The sequence below is a fragment of the Trichoderma ghanense genome (assembly GCF_004382785.1).
Source record: "Trichoderma ghanense strain CCMA-1212 chromosome Unknown scaffold_23, whole genome shotgun sequence".
NCBI lineage: Eukaryota > Fungi > Ascomycota > Sordariomycetes > Hypocreales > Hypocreaceae > Trichoderma > Trichoderma ghanense.
Window position 1 is genome coordinate 13,775 of NW_027395686.1, and position 22,462 is coordinate 36,236.

At 54.7% G+C, this 22,462-nt stretch overlaps 10 protein-coding genes across 10 annotated transcripts; 4 read left to right on the forward strand and 6 right to left on the reverse strand.

Moving 5' to 3' along the window:
- Positions 1-1,127: 1,127 nt before the first annotated feature.
- Positions 1,128-2,906, forward strand: CCMA1212_010185 (Putative gamma-glutamyltransferase YwrD; the record flags this gene model as incomplete). The annotated part of the gene is made up of 1 exon (XM_073707238.1): positions 1,128-2,906. One exon carries the CDS (start codon positions 1,128-1,130, stop codon positions 2,904-2,906), a length of 1,779 nt encoding a protein of 592 aa, XP_073554194.1.
- A 54-nt stretch (positions 2,907-2,960) lies between these two features.
- On the reverse strand, positions 2,961-4,271 carry CCMA1212_010186 (Uncharacterized protein; the record flags this gene model as incomplete). The annotated part of the gene is made up of 1 exon (XM_073707239.1): positions 2,961-4,271. One exon carries the CDS (start codon positions 4,269-4,271, stop codon positions 2,961-2,963), a length of 1,311 nt encoding a protein of 436 aa, XP_073554195.1.
- Positions 4,272-5,363: 1,092 nt separating this feature from the next.
- Positions 5,364-6,755, reverse strand: CCMA1212_010187 (Anhydro-N-acetylmuramic acid kinase; the record flags this gene model as incomplete). The annotated part of the gene is made up of 2 exons (XM_073707240.1): positions 5,364-6,608; positions 6,675-6,755. 2 exons carry the CDS (start codon positions 6,753-6,755, stop codon positions 5,364-5,366), a joined length of 1,326 nt encoding a protein of 441 aa, XP_073554196.1.
- An 882-nt stretch (positions 6,756-7,637) lies between these two features.
- Positions 7,638-9,498, forward strand: CCMA1212_010188 (uncharacterized protein; the record flags this gene model as incomplete). The annotated part of the gene is made up of 6 exons (XM_073707241.1): positions 7,638-7,793; positions 7,850-7,911; positions 7,981-8,393; positions 8,453-9,048; positions 9,112-9,317; positions 9,384-9,498. The coding sequence occupies 6 exons, from the start codon at positions 7,638-7,640 to the stop codon at positions 9,496-9,498; spliced, it is 1,548 nt and encodes a 515-aa protein (XP_073554191.1).
- An 830-nt stretch (positions 9,499-10,328) lies between these two features.
- CCMA1212_010189 (uncharacterized protein) lies at positions 10,329-10,541 on the forward strand (the record flags this gene model as incomplete). Its single annotated transcript, XM_073707242.1, has 1 exon — positions 10,329-10,541. One exon carries the CDS (start codon positions 10,329-10,331, stop codon positions 10,539-10,541), a length of 213 nt encoding a protein of 70 aa, XP_073554192.1.
- A 193-nt stretch (positions 10,542-10,734) lies between these two features.
- Positions 10,735-12,500, forward strand: CCMA1212_010190 (Aminopeptidase Y; the record flags this gene model as incomplete). The annotated part of the gene is made up of 5 exons (XM_073707243.1): positions 10,735-11,011; positions 11,074-11,880; positions 11,933-12,058; positions 12,108-12,316; positions 12,375-12,500. The coding sequence occupies 5 exons, from the start codon at positions 10,735-10,737 to the stop codon at positions 12,498-12,500; spliced, it is 1,545 nt and encodes a 514-aa protein (XP_073554240.1).
- A 771-nt stretch (positions 12,501-13,271) lies between these two features.
- On the reverse strand, positions 13,272-14,534 carry CCMA1212_010191 (uncharacterized protein; the record flags this gene model as incomplete). Its single annotated transcript, XM_073707244.1, has 2 exons — positions 13,272-13,965; positions 14,062-14,534. The coding sequence occupies 2 exons, from the start codon at positions 14,532-14,534 to the stop codon at positions 13,272-13,274; spliced, it is 1,167 nt and encodes a 388-aa protein (XP_073554239.1).
- Positions 14,535-15,532: 998 nt separating this feature from the next.
- On the reverse strand, positions 15,533-16,542 carry CCMA1212_010192 (uncharacterized protein; the record flags this gene model as incomplete). Its single annotated transcript, XM_073707245.1, has 3 exons — positions 15,533-15,837; positions 16,088-16,193; positions 16,231-16,542. The coding sequence occupies 3 exons, from the start codon at positions 16,540-16,542 to the stop codon at positions 15,533-15,535; spliced, it is 723 nt and encodes a 240-aa protein (XP_073554238.1).
- A 359-nt stretch (positions 16,543-16,901) lies between these two features.
- CCMA1212_010194 (uncharacterized protein) lies at positions 16,902-19,704 on the reverse strand (the record flags this gene model as incomplete). The annotated part of the gene is made up of 3 exons (XM_073707246.1): positions 16,902-18,089; positions 18,827-18,971; positions 19,292-19,704. 3 exons carry the CDS (start codon positions 19,702-19,704, stop codon positions 16,902-16,904), a joined length of 1,746 nt encoding a protein of 581 aa, XP_073554237.1.
- Positions 19,705-20,293: 589 nt separating this feature from the next.
- CCMA1212_010195 (uncharacterized protein) lies at positions 20,294-21,322 on the reverse strand (the record flags this gene model as incomplete). Its single annotated transcript, XM_073707247.1, has 1 exon — positions 20,294-21,322. One exon carries the CDS (start codon positions 21,320-21,322, stop codon positions 20,294-20,296), a length of 1,029 nt encoding a protein of 342 aa, XP_073554236.1.
- Between the last annotated feature and the right edge of the window lie 1,140 nt (positions 21,323-22,462).

The window sequence follows — 22,462 nt, forward strand, 5'->3', positions numbered from 1 at the left end:
GTTGAGACGACGTCTATGGTGTTATATATTTCTCCCAGGCTGATTATTCTACATGAAATACCGGTGTGCTACGTATTGCTCGCCGGGGATATGTCTTCCGAAGTTGGGTGTTAATCTGGCTGTTGCCGCACTTCATGGAAGAATCAACGGCATGCTGCCGGAAATCAGAACTCTTCATCGAGCTCTCCCTAGTCGAGACGATCACCGATGTAACCCAAGCATGCTCGATAGCCATAGATACCCTCCAAGACCCCGAGCCACGGCACTCATAGTCGTTGATAGCCTGGGCTTCTGTAACATCAGCTATCAATGGTCTGCCAGCCTCCTGCAAGCTTTAGACGGCTTAGACAATTAGACTCCCTCTTGGACGAAGAGCCACGAGACACGATAAGATGGGAGGACGCATACATCATTGCCGTTATCTCCCCGGATGGTTTCCTATCTTGAGTCACTGGAGCAGGCTCTCGACTACCTTTTTCCCCGATTGATAATGCTCTTGCTTTTAGCCGAAGGCTTCAATTACCCCAGGCCTCAAAGCGCAGAGAAGCATCACCGTGTAACGTTATATCGGCTGTCCATTCCGACGGCTGCTAAAGCGATCATTGCTCTTCCAAGTCATAACCGTATTATCTCTAGACTACAGTACTATCAACAAATAGCGTCCAATTCCACAACTGGTTCCTCCAACTCCCCTTGCCCCCGCAGTGGCGTTCCGTCGGAGAATAGCCCAACAAACAACTTGAAACCTCAAGATTCAAGTCGCAGCGGATATAATTGGTGTCGATCGTACCCCGCTTCCACGGCTTGACAAGAAACGATAATCGAGGTCACACCGGCTCTGGGTGGGGGAACAGGAAGAGGGAATAGGACGGGTTTTTGGGTCGAGCTACTGCAAGCACAACCCGATAGAATCGCGTGTCGACAAGAGAACAAGAGCCTTGGCGGAATCCGTATTAGTGATGGCTCCGGAAATGCCTCGGCATGGATTGATGGCTGTTCTCTTCCCCGAGCTGTCCCTCAAGCAGACTCATTATCTACAGTGGAAATCTGGTTGATGCTCCTTGTCTTCACTGGCGTCTATCACGATAAGTCAAGTCGATAAAGGTTGCTTAATCTCACAGTCAAACATGCCATTCGACGCAGTTGGTGCCGTTGGAGAAGCCTCGAGCGACGGGGCCGATGCTCTCTTCGACCCCTCAGCTCCCTTCTTCAACCGCTTCAACAGCCGAAGATCAGTCGTCTACAGCACAAAGGGCATCGTTGCCGCCTCCCAACCCCTCGCAGCCCAAGCCGGACTCGACATCCTCAAGGCCGGCGGCAATGCCGTCGACGCAGCGATAGCCGCGGCTGCAGCCTTGGGCGTGACAGAGCCTTGCTCAACGGGAGTGGGAGGAGACATGTTCATGATCTACTGGGACGAGAAGAAGAAGAGAGCCTTTGCCGTCAATGGCTCAGGCCGATCACCAGCTGCATTGACAATCGAAAAGTGCCGAGAGCTGGGCTTGACTGGCAATTTGTTGCCACCTCAGGACGCAAACTCGGTCACGGTTCCCGGCCAGGTCGCCGCTTGGTTCGACGCAAAGGATGCGTACGGCAGTGGGAAAGTGACTATGGAGCAGATACTCAAGCCCTCTATCGAGCTTTGTGAAGACGGCTTCCCTGTGTCTGAAATCACGGCACGGCAGTGGATCGAATGCGAGGGGCTGCTGAAGCGGGTGTCTCCGAATGGCGGCGAGCTTCTCCTGGATGGCAAAGCTCCTAGAGCAGGGCAAGTTTTCAGAAATCCGAACCTTGGTAGAGTTCTTCGGGAAATAGCATCCAAGGGCAAGGCAGGATTTTATGAGGGATGGGTAGCAGAGGCAATCACGAGTCAGATCCAAGAACTCAAAGGGGTCATGACAACGCAAGATCTGAAAGACCACACGACTACCTTTGTGGAACCAATATCCAAGACCTACAAGGAGCACGGGCTGTGGGAATGCCCGCCGAATGGCCAAGGGATTATCGCTTTGGAGGCGCTAGGCGTCATCGACAACTTGGAGGAAGAAGGAAAGATTCCCTCACTGAAGAGCCTAGGTCATAACTCGATACAATACGTCCATACAATAGTGGAGGCTCTGCGGTATGCCTTTGCCGATGCAGATGCCTACGTCTCTGACCCAGAACACTCTGGACCGACCTGGAAAAGTCTGCTGGATGACGGATACCTGAAAGAACGAGCATCCAGCTTCAAGTTAGATGCCGTCGATACATCTCTGAAGAATGGATTTCCCAGCAAAGCATCTGACACCGTCTACCTGACAACATCCGACTCCGAAGGCAACGCATGCAGCTTCATCTGCTCCCTGGCCTCCAACTTTGGCGGTGGAATCGTTCCAAAAGGCTGCGGCTTCGCCTTACAGAACCGGGGCACTCAGTTCCAGCTGCGCGAAGGACATGTAAACACACTCAGACCTCGGAAGCGGCCATATCACACCATCATCCCAGCCATGGTTACGAAGAACGACCGGCTTGACCTTTCTCTCGGCGTCATGGGCGGCTTCATGCAGCCACAGGGGCACTTGCAGGTCATGCTCAACTCGTGCGTCTTTGGCTTCAATCCTCAGGATGCCCTGGACGCGCCGAGAGTTTGCATCAGGCCGTCGCGCACGCTGCCCGAGTATGCAACGGCAGACGACTACTCTCAGTTGACGCGGAAATCCATCATATGTCTGGAAGAAGGATTCCCTGAGGAAACAGTAGAGGGTTTGCGTAAGTTGGGACATGAAGTGCAGCTCGTTACGGGTTGGGATCGCGCAGTGTTTGGACGAGGTCAGATCATCCAAGTAAAGCAGGTTCCAAGTGGCCTGAGAGTGTATCATGGAGGAAGCGATCAACGCGGTGATGGTCACGCAGCTGCATGGTAGCATTGTGCACTAGATATACTATAGAGTCGTCCGTTGGATAAAGATCGCGATACCCTATGGCCTACTCTGGACATCCACCTTGATATTCGCCCATCGAGACGACACCATCCTACCATCCTTGACAACAGCCAAGACATTCTCCTCAGCACGATCCAAAACTGTAATGTCCTGCAAAGGATTCCCTTCCAAGACAATAAAGTCAGCCAGATGCCCCTCCTTCACCTGTCCCAGCTCATTCTCCCTCATCAACAACTTGGCCGCATTGACAGTCGCGCTACGAAGTATCTCCGCAGGCTTCTGCACCTGACTCCGTACAGAAAACTCCTTGCTTTGAGCAAAATGCAGTGGTCCGAGCAGATCCGTGCCGAAGCAGATCGTGACGCCAGCTTCAGTTGCAAGCTTGATGGCTTCGAGACCTTTCTGCAGGACTTCGTCGTTCTTTGCTGCCGAGATGGGGGGCAGGAAATTGAGTTGCTTCGACATGACGTGCGTAATCAATGTCGGGGTGAGAAAAGTCCCCGTTTCGGCCATCAACTTGGCCGTCCCTGCGTCAATGAGATTGCCGTGTTCGATGCCTCTGACGCCTTGTCGGATCGCTTGTTGGACCGCCTGGGGTGTGTAGCTGTGGCTGGTGACGTAGGTCCCATTGTTCTTTGCAGCCGTAACGATAGCTTTGATCTCCTCGTCTGAGAACTGAAGATTCTCAACCTTGTCCGTAGCACTGGCGATGCCGCCGCCACCCATGATCTTGATGAAATCAGCTCCTTGACGCAACTCATCACGAGCGACCCTGAAGCACTCTGACGTCCCGTCAATGATGCGACTAATGCCCGAAACTGCACCGCAAGAACACGGGGTCTGGTCATGCGAAGAGCGCATATCGCCATGTCCACCAGTCTGCGAAAGAGCGTATCCGGCAATAAAGAGCCTAGGGCCAATGCATACGCCTTCCTCCACGGCCTCTTTCATAGCCAAGCTCGCGCCGCCACAATCCCGAACAGAGGTAAATCCTCGTTCGAGCATCGGTTTGAGGACCCACGGCTGGCGGATGAGACCGACTCTCTCGGTCATGGCATTGTAGGAGCTTAGATTGGCCTCGCCGGGGACGACGGCAATGTGGACGTGGCAGTCGATGAGTCCGGGGCAGACATATTTCCCTTTGAGATCAATGACGGTCTCATCGTCAGAGGCGCTGGCAGGCTTGCTTGAAACGGAGAGGATTCTGCCCCCGGAGGTCTTGATGGTGACATTTTGGGTGACGTGTGCCTGAAGAGGATCGACTAGCTTTGCGTTTGTGAAGACGTATGTCGGCTGGGCGTCCAGCTTCCACGGCTTGATGATCTTCGACAGGTCCATGTTCGCCATGGCGTCAACCAGAGGTATGATGGCGGTACTGTGAGCCTTTGCCGTTGAGATTTGCTGATGTTGAGTTCCAAGTTGTCCAGTTGTGAGAGACGGATAGTACTTTGCCGAGCTTCACAACCTTACCTATATAGTTCTCTAAACTCTAATAGCAGAGCTTATTGGAGGTGGCGACAATTCGGACAAAACATCTCCAAAGGAGCATCAACCCCAAACTCTCCGCATGCAAAGTCACCCTTGCCATTGTCTGCTTTTGGACTTGGCGCAGGCAGTTGGAGGGACGCCCGTTTCACTGCTGATCCTCGCAAGTGATTCTATCCGTCAATTTGGACAAGACCTATAGTCGAGTGCAGTATAGGCTTGTTCGATCAGAAGCAACCAAGTCTCGCATTGCCTTGTGAAGTGGCTGACCCTAAGTCCTGAACGGCTTACAAGTCTGTGCCTTAAAAGCCCGTTTTTCGTTTCCGCGAGCGGAGGCGGAGAGTTTTATACTCTCCATGCCCGATTGAAGACGTATTAAACTCGGCTTATGCATCGCAAGAGCAAAGAATTGACGCTGGGAAGGTTGAAGTCATGACACGGAGGCGACTTACAGTTCATTACCGTCTACATAATAAAATACCATACGAAGCACCGTATAAACCCAATATTACAGATTGAATTGTAGCTCGTATAATGAGATGCCCAGGTATGCATGTATGTCGTTAAGGCACTCGAACCAAAGCATGTGGGCGGATTGCTCATCAAACGTGCCCCTTGTGGGATCAGATACCCGCCGGCATTAATCTGTCCATGGGTTCTGATACGGCTTCGGTATGCACGAGGAGGGATCTCCAGGCACCTTCGAAGTGACATGTGATACGTCTGATGATCCCATGAGCTCGGAAGGAAATCATAAGCCAGGGATCAAGTACATAGGTAGCTGTCCTGGACAGAGATGGGCGTGAAGGTACACGCTCTTTCCATAGGTACATGTTTGCACTCAAAGAGAAACAGTTACAACTGGAAGCATCTTTTCAGATAATAGTAAATACAGGAATTCATATTTACAAACCATGACAACTATCTACAACTCATACGATATCCATCTTGGAATCACCACTTATTGTCCGTCACCTCCCCATCCACAATATTCACCAAATCCCTAACCGGCCCCAACTTGGCCCCCGCCCCAAACTGCATCGCCGTATACATCAGCTCCCGGTAATTATCCCCAGGGGACACCTTTCCCAGAATCTGCTCCCTCCTCGTCTCGACCCGGTCCGGCACAGGCACCGGCCTCCCAACAACCGCATCCATGCCCTGCCACGCAAACGTAATCGCCTCCTTCGCTCCGGCGGGAACGCCCGCGGCGTCGAGCATGCAAATACGCGCCGCCGGGTAGCTCTGCTGGATAAAGCCCACAATGTTGGGGTTGTACGCGCCGCCGCCGCAGAGAAAGATCTCGTCAATGTCCTGGGACGGCGCGAAGCGCTTGTAGTGGTCGACGATGGACTGGGCCGTGATGCGGGTGATTGTGGCCACCACGTCGTCGGGCGAGAGGCCCTTTTTCTCGGCTTTGGCTATGAGATCAAAGGCCAGTGTATCGCGAAAGTCCTCGCGACCTGTAGTCTTGGGGATGGACCTTTGGAAGTAGGGGTGAGAGGAGATGAACTCGTTGACAAGCTCGTCATCCACCGTTCCGCGTTTGCCCATTTCGCCATCTTTATCATACTCGCGCGCTCCGTCGGTGAAGTACCGAACAGCAGCGTCAATGTAGACGTTTCCAGGACCAGTGTCAAAGTCAAAGAAGCCATCGTTCATTTCTCCCTCGACATCAGGAGGAATGAAGCACACGTTGGCAATACCTCCAATGTTCTGGCATACCCTCAACTTGGTAGGATGATGCAAAAGCAAGGCATCGAAAAAGGCAACGAGGGGAGCTCCCTGTCGGCCAACAGCAACTTCGCTGACGCGGAAGTCGGTCACTGTTGTGATTCCCGTACGAGCTGCGATGATGGCGCCCTCGCCCATGCTGAGGGTTGTCCGGACTTGGTTCGATTTCTCTGGATGCGGGATGTGCCAGATGGTCAGGCCATGGGATCCGATAATGTCTATTGAAGATTTATCGATATTGTTCGTCTTGATGAATTCCAGCGCCGCCTTGGCAAAGGTCTCGCCGAGAATGACATTGATCTCTGCGATTTCCTCAGGGGAAGTCGAGTTGTGAAGAATCATGTTCATCACCCGTTTCTTGATGTCCGGGTTGAGGGGCGTCTCTCCATATTTCAGCAGCTCCAAGCTGACCGGGGAAGCTGGATCCTGCTGTTTGAACCGACACAAGACACAGTCAACGCCATCCTAGCAACGATGTCCTATTAGCTTTTGACTTGAGGCCCTACACGTGTCAAGGATAGTAGCATATACCATGGACGTTCCGCTGTTCATGCCCAGAACCGTCAAGTCCAACGCGGGACCGGCCACAAGGGGATTCACGATATAGCCCATTCTGAAAACCTGTCTTGTCCGTACCTTTGAAGGGGGCGAAGGGGGCGCTTTGAAACTCCCATCAAGTTGCCATATATCAACCCCTCTGTTATCGCAGTCTGGCAAGATGAGGCTAAATACTGATATCTTCCTCGTACGTAAAATCGGTAGCGTGATATGGCGCCCTCATCGCACCTCGTCTAAACGGCAAAACAGCATCTCGGTCGACTGCCTTTCAGCCGGGATCGGAGCCAAGCGCTCGGGAGTGGTTTGAAGCTCTTTCAAAGTTGTCAATAGTCTTGGGATCCGGCTGTCTGGTGGCTATAGCTAGCGCTGATAGTGGAGAGAACGTCCGTATCAAACTCCAGACTTGTAACGTAACTTGGGCTCAACATCTTGCACGAACTTGTCGAGTCCGAGCCCGGCCCCTTGGCGCCTCCATCCCCGGGAATAGCAGATAGACATGTAAGACGTGTGATTTGCGGGGCCCCAAGGAAGCTGCTCCACGATTTTGTTTATCGTCCATCGACTCCGCATGAACCATAGCTAGATAGATTGCTCCATCTAGTGGCGTCTTGAAGAGCTATCGGACAAGTCAAGGCGGGCCTGAATCAAGGAAAGGCGAACGCCTTGCTTTATAGCTCAGCTCACTAAACCCCCGGTCAAGCACACACCGCTGGAAGGATGAATCTGTTTGATAGGGTAAACGGAAGGTGACCGATCAGTTTGCGGGATTCGGGCAGCGACAGCCAACAGCATCTGTCAACGGGTTTAAATACGGATCGCGTTACCCCATCCGCGTTGACGAATGTTACCCTCAGTTCTGCTCGGCTAGGCTATTAGCACTACTGGGCCTGCTTCTTGAACCATCAAGGCGTATCTTTTACTTTCATCTTTACAGCCATGGGAAGAGAAGAGGATGTCATTGAGGCTGGGGGGGATGTTGAGAGAGACTTTCAACAAGATGAGAAGCCCGACTTCTCGGGCGGGGCCGAGGAGGTTGTTGGGATGCAGGAGCTTGATCCTGCTCTAGATAGGAAGATGCACTTGGTCAACAACGTAAGTCTTGTCACGCAAGAAGACGATGGGCTTTTCATCAAGACTGACTTGAGTAGGCATTGGACCAGATCGGCTGGACCAACTATCACCTCAAACTCTTCTTCCTCAACGGTTTCGGGTGAGTTACACAGCACTTACGCTTCCCCCATATGTACGCTCCAGCCACTAACACTCAACTCTATTAAAGATACGGTGTAGATGCGCTCCAGCTGTCCCTCCAGGGCATCATCGCCGTCCAAGCCGTCCTCGAGTTCCAGCCTTCGTATGACAAGGGCCTGACCATCGCTCTATACATGGGAATGCTCATCGGTGCCTTGTTCTGGGGCTTCTTCGCCGACATCATCGGCCGCAAGATAGCATTCAACATCTCCCTCTTCATCTGCTCAGTGTTTACAATCGCGGCCGGTGCAGCACCCAACTGGGTTGGGCTGGGCGTCTTGATTGCCGTCGCCGCGTTTGGAGCCGGTGGCAACTTGATCCTTGACACGGCGGTCTTTCTCGAGTATCTCCCTTCCAATAAGCAATGGCTGCTCAGCTTGTTGCCTGCCTGGTTTGGCGTGGGATGCACCATTGCCGGCCTGGTTGCCTGGGGATTCATGCGTAAGTCCCTTATCGAAGAGTTGTCAGATCGAGGATGCTGACGATAATGCTACATATAGCCAACTTCTCCTGCTCTGATGCCAGTGACTGCACCAGGGCCAACAACAACGGCTGGCGATACCTCATGTACACGATGGGAGCCTTCATTGGTGTGCTGGCCGTCGCCCGAGTCACCGTCATCCGCCTCCAGGAGACACCCAAGTTCCTCGTAGGCCAAGGTCGCGACGAAGAAGTTGTCGATAACCTCCAGGGCATTGCCAAGCGATACAACCGCCCCTGCAACCTCACTCTCGCCCAGCTAGAAGCATGTGGTACCGTCAACTCAGCCCATTCAACGAACCGCTTCTCCGTCGGCGAATTCATGGTCCACCTCCGCAGCTTGTTCCTCACGAAGAAGATGGGCTTCACGACCATGCTGCTGTGGCTGTCCTGGACCAGCATTGGTCTTGCGTATCCCCTGTTCAACGTCTTTTTGCCCTACTACCTGGCCAGCCGGGGTGTCCAATTTGGAGTCACCAGCTCCTTTGAGACCTGGAGGAATTATGCGCTTGTGCAGGTCTGTGGGATATTCGGACCGGTACTTGGCGCTTTCATGTGTAACTGGAGGCCGCTGGGGCGAAAGTACACCATGGTTATTGGCGCCTTGATCACCATGGTGAGTTGATGAAGCACACATTGACCGCATTGAACATTCGCTGACAGTATGGGGCTGTGATAGGCCTTCTTCTTCGCGTACTCGCAAGTCAAGTCTCAGACGGAAAACATTGCCTACAGCTGTGTCATCTCCTTCACGCTCGAGATTTACTACGGCGTCCTTTACGGATACACTGCCGAGTCGCTGCTCTCTGCCCATCGTGGCACGGCCAACGGTATCGCCGTCGCTTTCTGCCGACTCGGAGGCACTTTCTCATCCGTTGTGGCTACGTATGTCTCTTGTCGTTTTTTCCTTTAAATTGTATGAATGTCAGTGCTGACAGCAGACGTCATCAGATATGCCGACCCGTCTACCACAGGCCCCGTCTTTGTATGTGCGGCTCTTTATGGAGGACTTGCTTTGTTTGCCGTCTTGTTCCCCTTTGAGCCGTATGGCAAGCGAGCTGCTTAAGCGGCTTCGAGGTTGATATACGCCGAGACGAAGAGATGGGCGTACTGAAAAGGGGCAATGCTGTCTCAGGCTCAGCAGTAAACTCGTTACGAATATACATGTACTAAGGATAAAAGCATAGGTATAGTAAAACTAGGTGAATACATTATATCTTACAATAGGTAGTAGCAGAAAGCAGAAACCACATCTAATGTCTATGGGTGATGGCGGTAATAGAGAAGATGTAGATGGGTTTCCACTGGGGTGCTGGCTAGCCACTCCCTTGATCATGGATCGAATGGAAATGCGAAATATTCTACAGGGTGAGTGAGTACGTGACATTACTGAATGTAGGGGCAGTCCAAACGCCTCTTAATCCGAATACAACCATCCGAAAGGAGCTGGGAATACGCAAAGCATAGCATATGAAGAAGTTTTCGCTCGACAGCTGTGCAGGTGGCGACAGCACGGCTCCATCTGTTACTATATGAGAACGTGAGGTTTGTGTACGCGATATGGTATTTCGATTGAGAGGCAGCTGACGGCCGCGAGATCATCTAGATTCTCTTCAGTGACTGTTCCTATACATGACAGCTCCTACTGTGTCTCCCTTGATGCTATTTCTCGGATAAAGTATGCCGTCACACTGCTTAAGTATGTCAACGGGAGATGAGCTATTAGACAATGTCTCAGCCCGTGATGAAGCGATTGGCTGAGCTTTTTCATTGACCTGCCGTGTTGCCCCGAGTACTCACAGAACGCTGACAACATGAAGACAGGCTGGCATGAGATGAGGACATGAAGCCTTGGCAGCATCCTGAACTGGGTGAGTGAGTGAACTGACCGGCAAGATGAGATCTGTCTCACGAGTGAGAGTGCATGACGACGGCTTCATTCCCCAGGCGCCGCACCCACCTCCGCCAGCGGCCCCTGCCTTAGCCGCCGCGCCGCTGCAGGGGCCTCCCCCGCTGTTTAGAGGCCGTGTGACCACTCGAGCGGCCCCGTCCAGCGGCCAGGGGTCTGCTGCAGGCCCTGAGCTGCCCCCCCGACCCGACCAGCGCTGACCGCCCAGCAGAATGACGTGCGCCCGCATCCTGCTGAGCTGTGCTCCTTATCTCGGCTTATCTGCTCTGCTCCAGCCTCCCGGCTTCGCTCGTGACTCTTCTGCCGAGCTTCCCTCGCCTCGTCCTCCCCCTTTCTCTCTTACACCATCTCCTCTCCTTTGACTGTCTTCCGTATCTTTACTGAATCCTCATCATGGCTGTTCTCAGCAGATTGGCCCTCACGGCCTCATTCGCCCTTTGCGGCGTCTCGGCGGCCGGCATCCAGCAGCAGCCGCTCACAGCCCCGGAGTCGCTGTCACCGTCACACGAGGCCGTCGCCGACTACAGCTCCAAGTCGCTTGTCAATTCCGAGGCCCTGCAGAGCGCCATCAGCATCGACACGCTCGTGAAGCGCGCCGAGAGCTTCTACAAGTTTGCAAAGGCCTCGGAGGAGGAATACGGCCATCCGACTCGAGTCATTGGCAGTGCCGGTAAGTCCCCGGAACCAGCTGAGAGCCGTCATCAGTCCGACGACTGACAATGTGCATTCCAGGCCATGAGCAGACGCTCAACTACATCACGAATACCCTGCTCGATCACGGCGACTACTACAATGTCTCTGTTCAGGAATTCCCCGTCACGCTGTCCAACGTCTTCCAGTACCGCCTGGTCTTGGCCGACGAGGTTTCCAAGTCTGCCATCCCCATGGGTCTGACGCCGCCCACCAAAGACAAGGAGCCCGTCCACGGCGACTTGGTGCTCGTCAAGAACAGCGGATGCGACGCGTCCGACTACCCGCAGGGTGTCAAGGGCAACATTGCCTTCATCCGCCGAGGAGCCTGCTCTTTTGGCGACAAGTCGGTCGGGGCCGGCAAGGCTGGTGCCAAGGCCGCCGTTATCTACAACACCGACCCGGAGGAGCTCCACGGCACGCTCGGACTGCCCGTCGAAGACCACATTGCCACCTTTGGCATTGACGGCGTTGAGGGCAACAAGATTCTCGCCAAGCTCAACAACGGCGAGTCTGTCGATGCCATTGCCTACATTGATGCCGAGGTCAAGCAGATCCAGACAGTCAATGTCCTGGCCCAGACGGAAGAGGGCGACCCGGACAACTGCGTCATGCTCGGCGGTCACAGCGACGGAGTTGCCGAGGGTCCCGGCATCAATGACGACGGCTCCGGCAGTATGTCTGTTCTGGAGGTCGCCGTCCAGCTGACCAAGTTCAAGGTGAACAACTGCGTCCGCTTCGCCTGGTGGGCTGCCGAGGAGGAGGGCCTGCTGGGCTCCGACTTTTACGCCGCCAACCTGTCCGACGAGGAGAACCAGAAGATCCGTCTCTTCATGGACTATGACATGAGTAAGTGCATTCGATACAGATGCATGGAATCGTTACTGACAATTATCTGCAGTGGCCAGCCCCAACTTTGCCTACCAGATCTACAACGCTACCAACGCCGCGAGCCCTGCCGGTTCCGAGGAGCTGAGAAACCTCTACGTGGACTGGTACCAGTCTCAGGGCCTCAACTACACCTTCAGTGAGTCTCGCCATCTTTCGTCTACGAAGCGCTGACTAACCGTTCCCAGTCCCCTTTGACGGCCGCAGCGACTATGACGGCTTCATCCGCGCTGGGATCCCCGCCGGTGGTATTGCTACCGGTGCCGAGGCTGTCAAGACCAAGGAGGAGGCCGAGATGTTTGGCGGGCGCGCCGGCGAGTGGCTGGACCCTTGCTACCACCAGCTGTGCGATGACCTCGGCAACCTGAACCACACTGCTTGGGAGGTCAACACCAAGGTGAGCTTCCACTGACCCTCTTCGGAACTGATGTGCAGTTGCTAATGATGACTCGCAGCTCATTGCCCACTCGGTTGCCACCTACGCCCTCTCGTTTGACGGCTTCCCCAAGCGCAAGCTGGAGACGGAGATGAGCGCCTACAGCCAGACGACCAAGCACCACGGTCCCAAGCTGATTATGTAAAGTGGCGGTGTTTCGATTCTTGTAGCATTTACGAGCATGCTGTTTGGGAGTAATAGACATTGGCATGGGGGGGTGTTGGATAATGCATTGGTTATAGCGTAATACGGATATATCGGAGAGACAAATTGACATGATTACTCTAGACTTGCCATGATCCGTTTCTTCAGTCAACCTGAATCGCCTCTTGACTATTTCATCATGTTATACGATGGGGTTAGTATCGTACGTAGAGTGCGGAGAGCAGTTGTCTCGGCTGTTCGAGATACCCAACACAACTAATAAGAACATTCGCCCAAGTGGCCGTTTCCAGCAATTCCATACATTTCGTCAACATTGATCGCCATCGTACCCGGTGATCGAAACCTACCTCGTCCGTACGTTGAAGAGTATACCCTCTGCACACCCAATCCTCATCACACATGGACCACAACATCGGTGTCAAAATCTGCAAGTAACAATCTTTGATAATTCTCCTTGTGAACCTAAATACTAGGCGTTTTTCCTCCAAGAACGCCATTCGCTTTATTTCCAGACATGGTTGTTGTAACTCAAATAATGGTAAACAGATAACTTTCAGAAAGAGACATACTCTTCACAGACTCTAGTATGCCTCAGATATTAATTCCTTTTCCTTCAAGATAAGAATCTATACTTCATCGATCCCGCTCCGGTATGTGCATATATGAACAAAACGACAAGGAAGGACATTCACTGCCTCTTCTCCCTGGCTGACTGCCGCCTGGCGAAAGGGTCAAGGCAGCGACCAAGGAGTCATTTCAGCTTCTTCCGCCGAATGTGGTGCTTGAGCGGGTTCTTGAAGCTTTTGATCATCTTGCTCATGCGCACCGAATCGGACTTTGTCGTCGTCGTATTTGCTGGAGCAACGGCCGGAGGAGCCTCGAGCGGTACGGCAGTGGTGTTTGGTGTTGTGTTCATGCCGGCGGTTCCTGGCGGGAGAGCCACCACCGGCTTGGACAAAATGACGCGCAGCATCTTGCTTGTGCCCTGCTGGCCGGGGTCGAGCTGCATGAGCTCGACCAGGTCGTCGCTGACGCGCTGCGCAAAGTCAAACGTGTAGAATTCGTTGTCGCGGAGCTCGAGGGTGAGCACGGGAAGAGGAATCATGGACAGGACGGGAATGTCGGCCAGGTTGTACCCGGAAAAGATGGACCAGAGTCGGGGCGGAGGGGCGGCCTCGCTATCCTGTTGCCCCGACTGCGCCGACGTCGTCGACGCTGATGCCTCGGACATGGATGAGGCTGAGGATGTGCGGTCCGCTGGTAGCCGCGGCGCATTCTGGGCCACGGGGGCGTAGTTTGGAATGGCGCGCCGGGCCATGGACCGGGCGCCAAAGGTATCACGGAGGCGGCGCATGCGGAGGGCGAGGTCGCTGTTGGAGGAGAGCAGCCGGGTCATTCGTCGCTCGAGGCCCAGCCTGCTGTTCTGGGCATCCTGCTCGCCGGGGCTGCAAATCGGTTTCGGCATTAGCCCAGTTCGATCGAGAGGTGGCAAGCATTGGGCGCGCTGTAAGGGAAGGGGCTGGGGCTGAGAGGCTGCTTACCACTTGAGAATGGTCATCATCATGTTCATGGTCAGGTTGTGCCACCGTATCCTCGTAGACAGGTTGGACAGCCGCTGGGCGTGCTGGGCGCATGTGGCGACACGGGCGGCCAGCCCCTGGCACCTTTCGATGGGCTCGATGGCCTCTTGCAGGTCGGAGACGGCCAGGACGGTGTCGGTCAGCGTCGCGACTAGGTCGTCGGTGCTGATCCATGTGGCTCGGTCGGGATACGGCAGCTGGCCAGCCTCGAGCAGGGAGAAGTTCTTGTAGAGGATGTGGACGGAGGAGCGGCACTGCTTGAGCTCCTGAAGGGCCTTGTTGAGGATGGCCGTGTCGCGGCCGGGGCTCGTGTTCATCTCGTAGAGCGAGTCAATGGTCTTGCCGCCAATGGCCAGCAGGCCGATGATGGCGGTGGTGACGCAGAGCTGCTCGAGGATGGGCACGGCAGCCATCGGCGGGGGCGTGGTGGCCATTGTGGGCGGCTGCTGTGATGCTGCCAAGCAGACCGGATCGCAGTGTCTGGGTGCAAGCTACCTAGATCTCGAGATCTCGGTCCTTCGGAGCAATCGATTCGTGGCCGATGCCAGCAGAGATTCGCCGGCGCGGCAGCGGGTCGCAGTCGCCGTCGTCGGTCTGCAGCAGCGCAGATGCAGACGGGCTCGAGGCGATGGCGTCAATGGCAATATCGATAGGCGACAGACAGGTCGACGTCGCCAAGGCGCGATTGCTGTAGCCGTTGGACTAGTCTGGAGATGTCCGATCGCGATGAGGATGCGGTTCAAGAGTTGGGGGCGCTGTCCTCGTCACGGTGGCAGCCTCAAGGCATCATCACGGGCAAGGCGCACAATCTGTTCTTCTCCTTGATTTTTTTTTTGGTAGGGGGGGGGGGATCTTGCTCGGCGGGTGTTGAAGAAGGAATGCGCGCGATCGGCGATTTTTCTCCTGTCGGCTTGGAGAATAAAGAAAAGAAACCCTTTGTATTGCCAGAAGACTTGGGGTTCGACGTCGGGGCGGCGGAGGCGAGATTCACAAGACAGGCACCGCAACGTGGTTGAAGTCGAAGTCGAGAGCGCTAAACGTCGAGAAGCTGGCTTGACTCGAGCGCTGGGCTGGCCGAGGTCGAAGCAGCAGCAGCGGACGGGTGAGAAATGAGACGCCGACGATGGGTCGCGGGCGAGCAGACAGGGAGGGACTGGATGTGGAGAGAGGGGACCCAGCGAGGATGGACAGATGGATGAAGAGGCAGAGAGACGAGGGATGTATGTAGCATCAAGGAGAGAAAAGAGCGAAGAGAAGGAGAGACAGAAGAGCAGGACAGCGGCCAGAGCGGCAAGACACACAAGATGGGACGCGAGAAGCGATGAGACGGTCCCCATCTCGCCATCTGGTCCCCTTGTTCCCCGCCTTGCCTCGCCGTGCCGACAGGCTGAGACTCGGCCTCAGACTCAGAGCAGAGCAGAAGCTGCTTGCATCAGTCAGTCATGTCTTGTTGGGTTGGTTCACGGAAAATCGGCATCCAGGCATCTGGCATCTGCGTGAGCGACGGCCGCCTTGCGGGCCCTTCCGGCCGCATCATCCGAGTTGGCCCAGCGCCAGAGCCAATGGCAGCGCGGGTGCCCAGACTGGGGGGGTTGAAGCTTGGTGTCGCATCAGCAGGCTGGGGAGCTGGAGAGGAAAAGGCGCGAGACGAGCGATGGCCCCGTGAGGTGAGCCCGGCCTGAGGGTGCCGATGGGATTGGAAGCGTGGGATCCCGAGGGTCTCGGGCACGGTGCAGCCTAAGGATATGTATACTGTACCATGTACTCCCCTCATCACATCACATGTATTCAACTTCTTCTCCTTTTTCTCCATAGTCACATCCACAACGATTTATCAAATCGCAGCTGTTGTTATCTAGATATTCAGTCACAGTGCATCCAAGACATCTCATCACACACATTTGTAACATCAATTTCACCGAAGCCCGTCAGCCAGGGTTGCTGCTGCTACACCTGCATGCATCAATCACCACCACTCCCAGCACACCACCATCAAATCCGTCAAGCCAATCCCCTCGCACTGTATTTCCAACCGCTGCAGCTCGAGCGGCTCTAGGGGCAGCTTCCGGCTGCCAGGTGCCGAGCGAGCTCCGCTGTGGGTGCCCAGCGTGCCGCTAAGCCTTCACCTACGGACAAGCCCAGCCCAGTCCAGCGCCTTGTACCCGATGCCGCTGCACGACGGCCATTTTCACGTCCATGGATGGGTTCGTGGATGCGCGCATTGGCAGTTCCGACAGGCGTGAAATCCCACGGCAGCCGCGTCTTGAAAACTCGTGCGTTGCGTATGATTTGGTCTCGAGAGTAGTAATTTGACCTGGCCAGGCTGCTTTTGGTGCTGGGAACATCGGCCGCGCCCTTCGTTAAAAGCCGGGCGATGCTGGCATGTGCGTCTCGTTTCAGGTGCAGCCACGACGGATGTACGTCGAAAGGTTGCTTTGACATGCGGGAATGATGCGCCGACCTCGTCTCTCGCAAAGGAATGTACGGAGCAACTCAAAGAAGAAAGTTGATTAGATAGCTACAATAGACACGAGACCTGCAGGTTCTATTCCGGACGGAATCGATCTGCTGAGCTCCAAAGTCTGCCAAAGCGATTGCATGCGGACCAAGACATACCTTAGTACTTATCAGCATCAGGAAGCAACGGAGCAGAGCCTCAAGTACCCTAGACAGCTCCTCCAGCGACCGCCGGCCGCCTGCCACACGTACCCGCTACCTACTTCCTATCCGCCAGCCATTATCCCAGCTCCTCAACAAGATCCCGTTTCGTCACATCAGAGAGCTCATCTCACCCAACCGCTTCAGTACGGCACCCCGAATCCATACCCGGACATGCCCTCCATCATCGGCATATTCTCCCAAGGCATCCCGCCCATCAACTGGTCGGTAAACGACATGTCGAAACCACCGCCCAGTCCCACCGGCATCACACCAAGAACCGGCATCACACCATGACCGCCACCCGCAGTCCCAGCCCCAGCCTCACAAGGCGCCTTGTCCACAGCCTCCCGCCGAGCGAGATAGTGTCTCCTCAGCTCCCACACAGCCGCCGTATTGTTCGCCGCCAGCTCCCGGAGCCGCGATAGCACGTCGTCCGCGCTCGGCTCCACGTACTCCTCGCTCTTCTCCATGTCGTCCATGACCATGTACAGCACCCTCCGCACCGCCCCGTCGATCGGATTGCACAGTTTCTCCAGCCCGTCGTCCCTCAACACCTGCACCACCACCTCCTCCTCTCCGTTGGCCATGAACTCCTCGTCCGCCACGCAGGTCGCGCACTTGGACGGCGACGCTCCTCCTTCCGGGGCCGTCAAGGGCACCTGGTCGACGCTCTCGGGCCCGTCGAAGCTCCTGGGGATCGGCACCCACTTGGGCAGAGTGTCGCAATGCCGGCACTGCATCTCGGCCTCGCAGACGGGGCACGACAGCGGTTGCCCGTCCTTGTGGTCCCTGTCCCGCGCCCTCTCCAGGCAGTCGTAGCAGAAGATGTGCCCGCACGCCAGCATCAGGGCGGTCTGGCGCTCGAGCAGCTCAGCCTCGCCTGGCGCACCCAACATGCCCAAGGCCACGGGAAGCTCGCCGTCGCACTCTGCACAGCCGACTCGGAAGTCTTGCCTGCGGGCGAAGTAGTTGCCGGCGTAGAGTTGGCGCCGCTTGATGATGCATCGCAGCGTCTGCCAGCGCGTGCGCTCCTTGGCTGCCTCTGCCGGTTGTGGCTCCGGTGTTGCTGCGGCCTCTGCTCCCGGCGTTGCTTCTATCGCTGTTGGAAGCGGAGTGGCTCTTCCTCTTGGACGAAGTCTCGAGTCTCTGAGCGTCCGCTCCTTTCGCCGCCGGCTTAGTCTCTGTTGACGGTCGTTCATGAAGGATGGTCGGGTATATCGTGTCTCTTTCTCCGTCATCGCAGCGCCTCCAGAATCCAAGGCATCCTGAATGCAAGGCTGTTTTTGTACGCGCCGCTTGCCTCCCCAGACGCGGCCATCATCATCATCCTCTCACACGAGACCCAGCTAAACGCCTTGTCTTTCCGTTCTTTCTCTATATATATCGCTTGTTTGCTGAGCAAGTGGACAAGAGCAGGAAACGATTGGCGTTGACACGCTTGCACAAGTCGACTTCTACCTACTGTCATGCAGGTAGCCAGAGACAAACGTCACGTCAAGTTATTCATTGTCAGAGCTCCAATGGCCCGTAGGCTTCCTTGTTTACCTACAAGAATGATCTACATATCGCCTATTATCCGCGGCTTTGTGTGTCTGGCGACCATCAAGAACCAATGGCCTTTGTCATCATCATAACCGCCCAACACGACCAGCTTGAACGGTTTCAACTAGCATATGGAATGTGAATGGGCTTTGCCAGTGTCGTCTCTCACATTTAGTATACAATAATAGCTCCCGAGCCAAGGTATCCATGCTGGTTAGCATCTCGTCCCCGCAGCTTGCCAAGAGGACGAGCCGATCCTAGTGGGCGCCAAGTCTCGAATCTACCTCGTGTGCAGATGGACCCAATCAACTTGATTTTTGCTTATTTATCTAGATGGCGTGGGGACAATTTCAGCATTTCATGAGGTCATGTTTGCCTGGCGATTGTGGGCAGGGATCACCTCGGCTTCTATTCTAGCCTCCCTTTATCACAAGTATCTCCGAAAGCACCACTGCTTCGATCTCGGCTCGCTGCCAGACATCTCTCCCATCTTTCAGTAATTGGACCCCCATATTGTCGATACATATTGCCCTTCCCATCTATCATCGCCAGGTAGTAGTGCGTCGTCACCATCTTCAGGATCCCCTCCGCCACGGGGACCTCCCCTGCTTCCAAATCCATCACCATGCTCTCTAGAATCCCATATGCCAGCGCCCAGAAGTGCCCACCTGTATCGGACCTTCACTCTACCTTCAGAATGAACCCAACCACCTCTTGCCGCCCCTGAGCCACCTCACTAGCCATGCAGTGACTACATCTCCCCAGCCAACAACCCCCCTCTGACATTGTCCTCGGAAACCCAGCACCTCTAGCCGCAATTCCAGTAAGAGGCAGATTCACCACGCTTCCCAATTCGCCACACCGCTGGCAATCCACCTCGAGCCGACAAACGGGACATGACCGCCCGCGACACATCTCGCGGTCCGCCTCGAATGCCCTGGTCAGACACGCCAGGCAAAACATGTGCCCGCAGAGAACCATCGCACACCGGGTCAACGGTGGCATTTCGCAGTCGACGGAATAGATTGCCCGGTCAATCAGCTCGTCCTTGGGGGGATCGACGCCGTGGATGGTCAGCTCGTCGAAGCAGATGGGACAGACGGGCTTGATGATGCGTCTTGGGCGTCCTGTAGGGCCTCCGTTTTCAATGTACTTCCGGACGACGGGCCAGTAGCTGTGCTCATCAGGTGCTATTTCTTCTTCTTCTCCGAGTCCCGCTGCTGCCTTTGCTGGCGTGGGTTTAACTCCTGTTGGTGATGACCCCCCTGGGACCGTTTGTGAAAAGGTTCGTTGACGTAGAACGAGGCCGTCATTGACATTGCCCGGTGGCTCTTCCAGTAGCTGAAACCCATGATCTTTTCGTCTTGTCCTTAGCTGACCTGCTCTTGAGGGACCGCGCATGACTGTTTCACGAGGTGCAGATATCACCGCAGGGATAGCTTAATGTGTCTGCTTCTATTTCGTTGCAATGCATTCCAAATGCCGTTATGACGGCTCGAGCATTGAGGCCGTACGTCCTTGATATACGTTGTATCTATTCCCAACCTCCAGTTCCTAAACATGACCATCAGTCTACATCAAACACTCCCAGTCTGTGGTTATCGTCAGTCAGAAAGAAGTCGCCTATTAAGAGGTTCTTCAAGACCAATCATTCCGTTGTCTCCCCCAACAAAGGCACGGCGTATATAGCGAAACAAAGCCTGGGTGCCAAAGAAGTTTTGACGCCTTGTTTGCCCCTGTTCTGCATATAAGCCGTACGCTGTCCTACTTGTACTCTCCCCTATTTGTAAGAGACTGGCCGCTTTGAGCATCACAAACAACATACTTTGCGCTCTCTCGACTTCATGACTTACAATCTTTGAGTTATAAATCAGCCAATGAGCATGATTCATTGCATTGCTCTTGTACAGGGTGCGGTAAATCTCAGCCAGTCCAAGTCCCTTGTTCGTTCCCCTTTGTCCCCTTGTTTGCGATGGCCGTCGAGCAAGCGCTACATCTTCCCCGGCCAACACTTGTGCGCGTTCTCCCTCCTCCAAACAGGATCATGCGCAAGCACAACCTCCACCTCGATCCCCTCTTCGCCCTTCTTCTTCACAAACTCCCGCACTCTATGCAACGAACTCCTCGCCTCGTCCGTATCAGTATGGATGCTCCTCAGCCCGCCATGCCCATCATCATACAATCCAATATCCCTTTCACCTGAAACCAGCCGTCGATCATGACAGCAGTCGCCAGCAAGATACACATATTTCTTCTCGCCCAGTCGAGCGAGAAGATTGACATGCCCATAGATATGCCCCGGCGTATCAACCACGTAAAGACTCCCGTCGCCAAAGAAGTCGAGCGTATGCGGCAACTCGCCAAAAGGCTTCCAAGCCCACTTCGCCGCCGCAGCAGGCGGCTTCGCCTGACTAACCTCCGGCAAGGGGGTATGCTTTGGGGCATAAGCTTCGTTCCCGTATATCCCTGTGCGAGAAATCGGCGGAAACTCGATTGTGCGCAGAGCAGGCAGTTCGTCGTCGTTGAAGAGATCCGCCGGATATGCCGGTCCGGCGCCGTACTTGAAGAGATTCAGAGTCCCTGATCCCACGGCGAATGTCGCAGAGGGGAAATCCGATGGCATGCCGGTGTGATCCCAGTGGGCGTGGCTGATGATGATGTAGTCAACGTCCTTTGCCGGATCCAAGAAAAGGCCGTTTGTTTCGGCGACATCGGCCGTCTTGATGGCATCAGCCACTCCATTACGAAGACTCTGTGCGCAGTCCGTGTCCGTATTGATGGGCTGCCATGTGTCCAGCTCGTTCTGCTGCGCGGGCGTGTACTTCAGGTCGCGCTTGACGCCGAGGTCGAAGACGAGGTTGGTGAGGCTGCCGTCCGGTTCTGCATGGCGGATGAGGAACGACAGCGACGGGACGAGGTTCTTCTTTTCGGGGTCGGCGTCGGTGACAAACATGTGCTCGGGGAGCGTGATTTGGCCGGCGTCGAGAGCCGAGACGGTGACGGTGGGCGACGCCGCCATGATGGGCTTGGTGGCTTATATAGGTCTCTCCAGGCTTATATCAAATAGATCTCTCTAACCCGGATTCTACTACCCATTGATGGATATATACCTGAAGAGTTATCGAGGACCTGTCCATTCGACTCCCACGAAATGAAGAAAATATTCAACCCTCACCATAAGTTCTATTGCGGACATCCTCGGTCCCTTGCTCCCCCTCATTCTCCCCCGCTTTGCCCATCTTTGCCATTGTCGCAACACCACATGCAGTCTAGATGATGCCATCCGGTCACTCGCCGTGGGACAAAGGCGCCAGGTTCTTCAGAGCCCGGTTGGCCGATTGGCCGAGATACGCGACGGAGGCGTACCAAGATCAATCGCTTGATTTGACGGCTCGACTTCTTGTACTTACCGTGGGCAACGGGCGATGATCAGTTAGTCAGTCGTACCTAGTATATCATGGGTATGGCTTCATCAAATGGTGTCAAGTAGACCAACGGCCCGCACAAGGCATCCTGAGCGGCTTTAAGCACATGTCGAAGGTTCATGCACTTGCACATGGTCAGGCAATAGCATGTCTCCTTTCACTCAAGCATGTTTGGTCCTGGCTATGCTGGGAGCAAACACCGAGATGTGCAAAGTGGTTAGACTAGGATGCGCGCAGAGCGAGCAAAGAGCGGTTTGCATAACAGGTATTTATTGTTTGTCATTCTCAAAGAACGTGAGCAACATCCATCGTTTGGCAATTCATCATCTTCTTTGTCAAGTCTTTTTTTTCTCTTCATGGCGAGATGTTCTGCCTGACATTGTGCGATGGAAGAAGGACAAGGGCCCCACCACCTGAAACTGGGGAAATGGGGTCAAGCGAGACATCATCACCAAGGTTCACCAAGCATCACCAAGCATCAAAAAGCTTCACCAGAAATCGCAAAAGAAACACAAAGAAAAAAAAATAAAAAAGCAAAAATAGCACCCATGCGTCTCCGGCCAACCACCCGAAGGTATAGTTGCAGCCATCGATGCGACATGAGGGCGTCACAAACCTTGCAACAGGCAGTGGTCGAACGAGGAGCCAGAGGGACCATTTCCCACTGATACCTCTTACGTTCGTACCCGGTACTTGATCCCAAAGACGTGTGCCAAGAACAAACCACTACACCA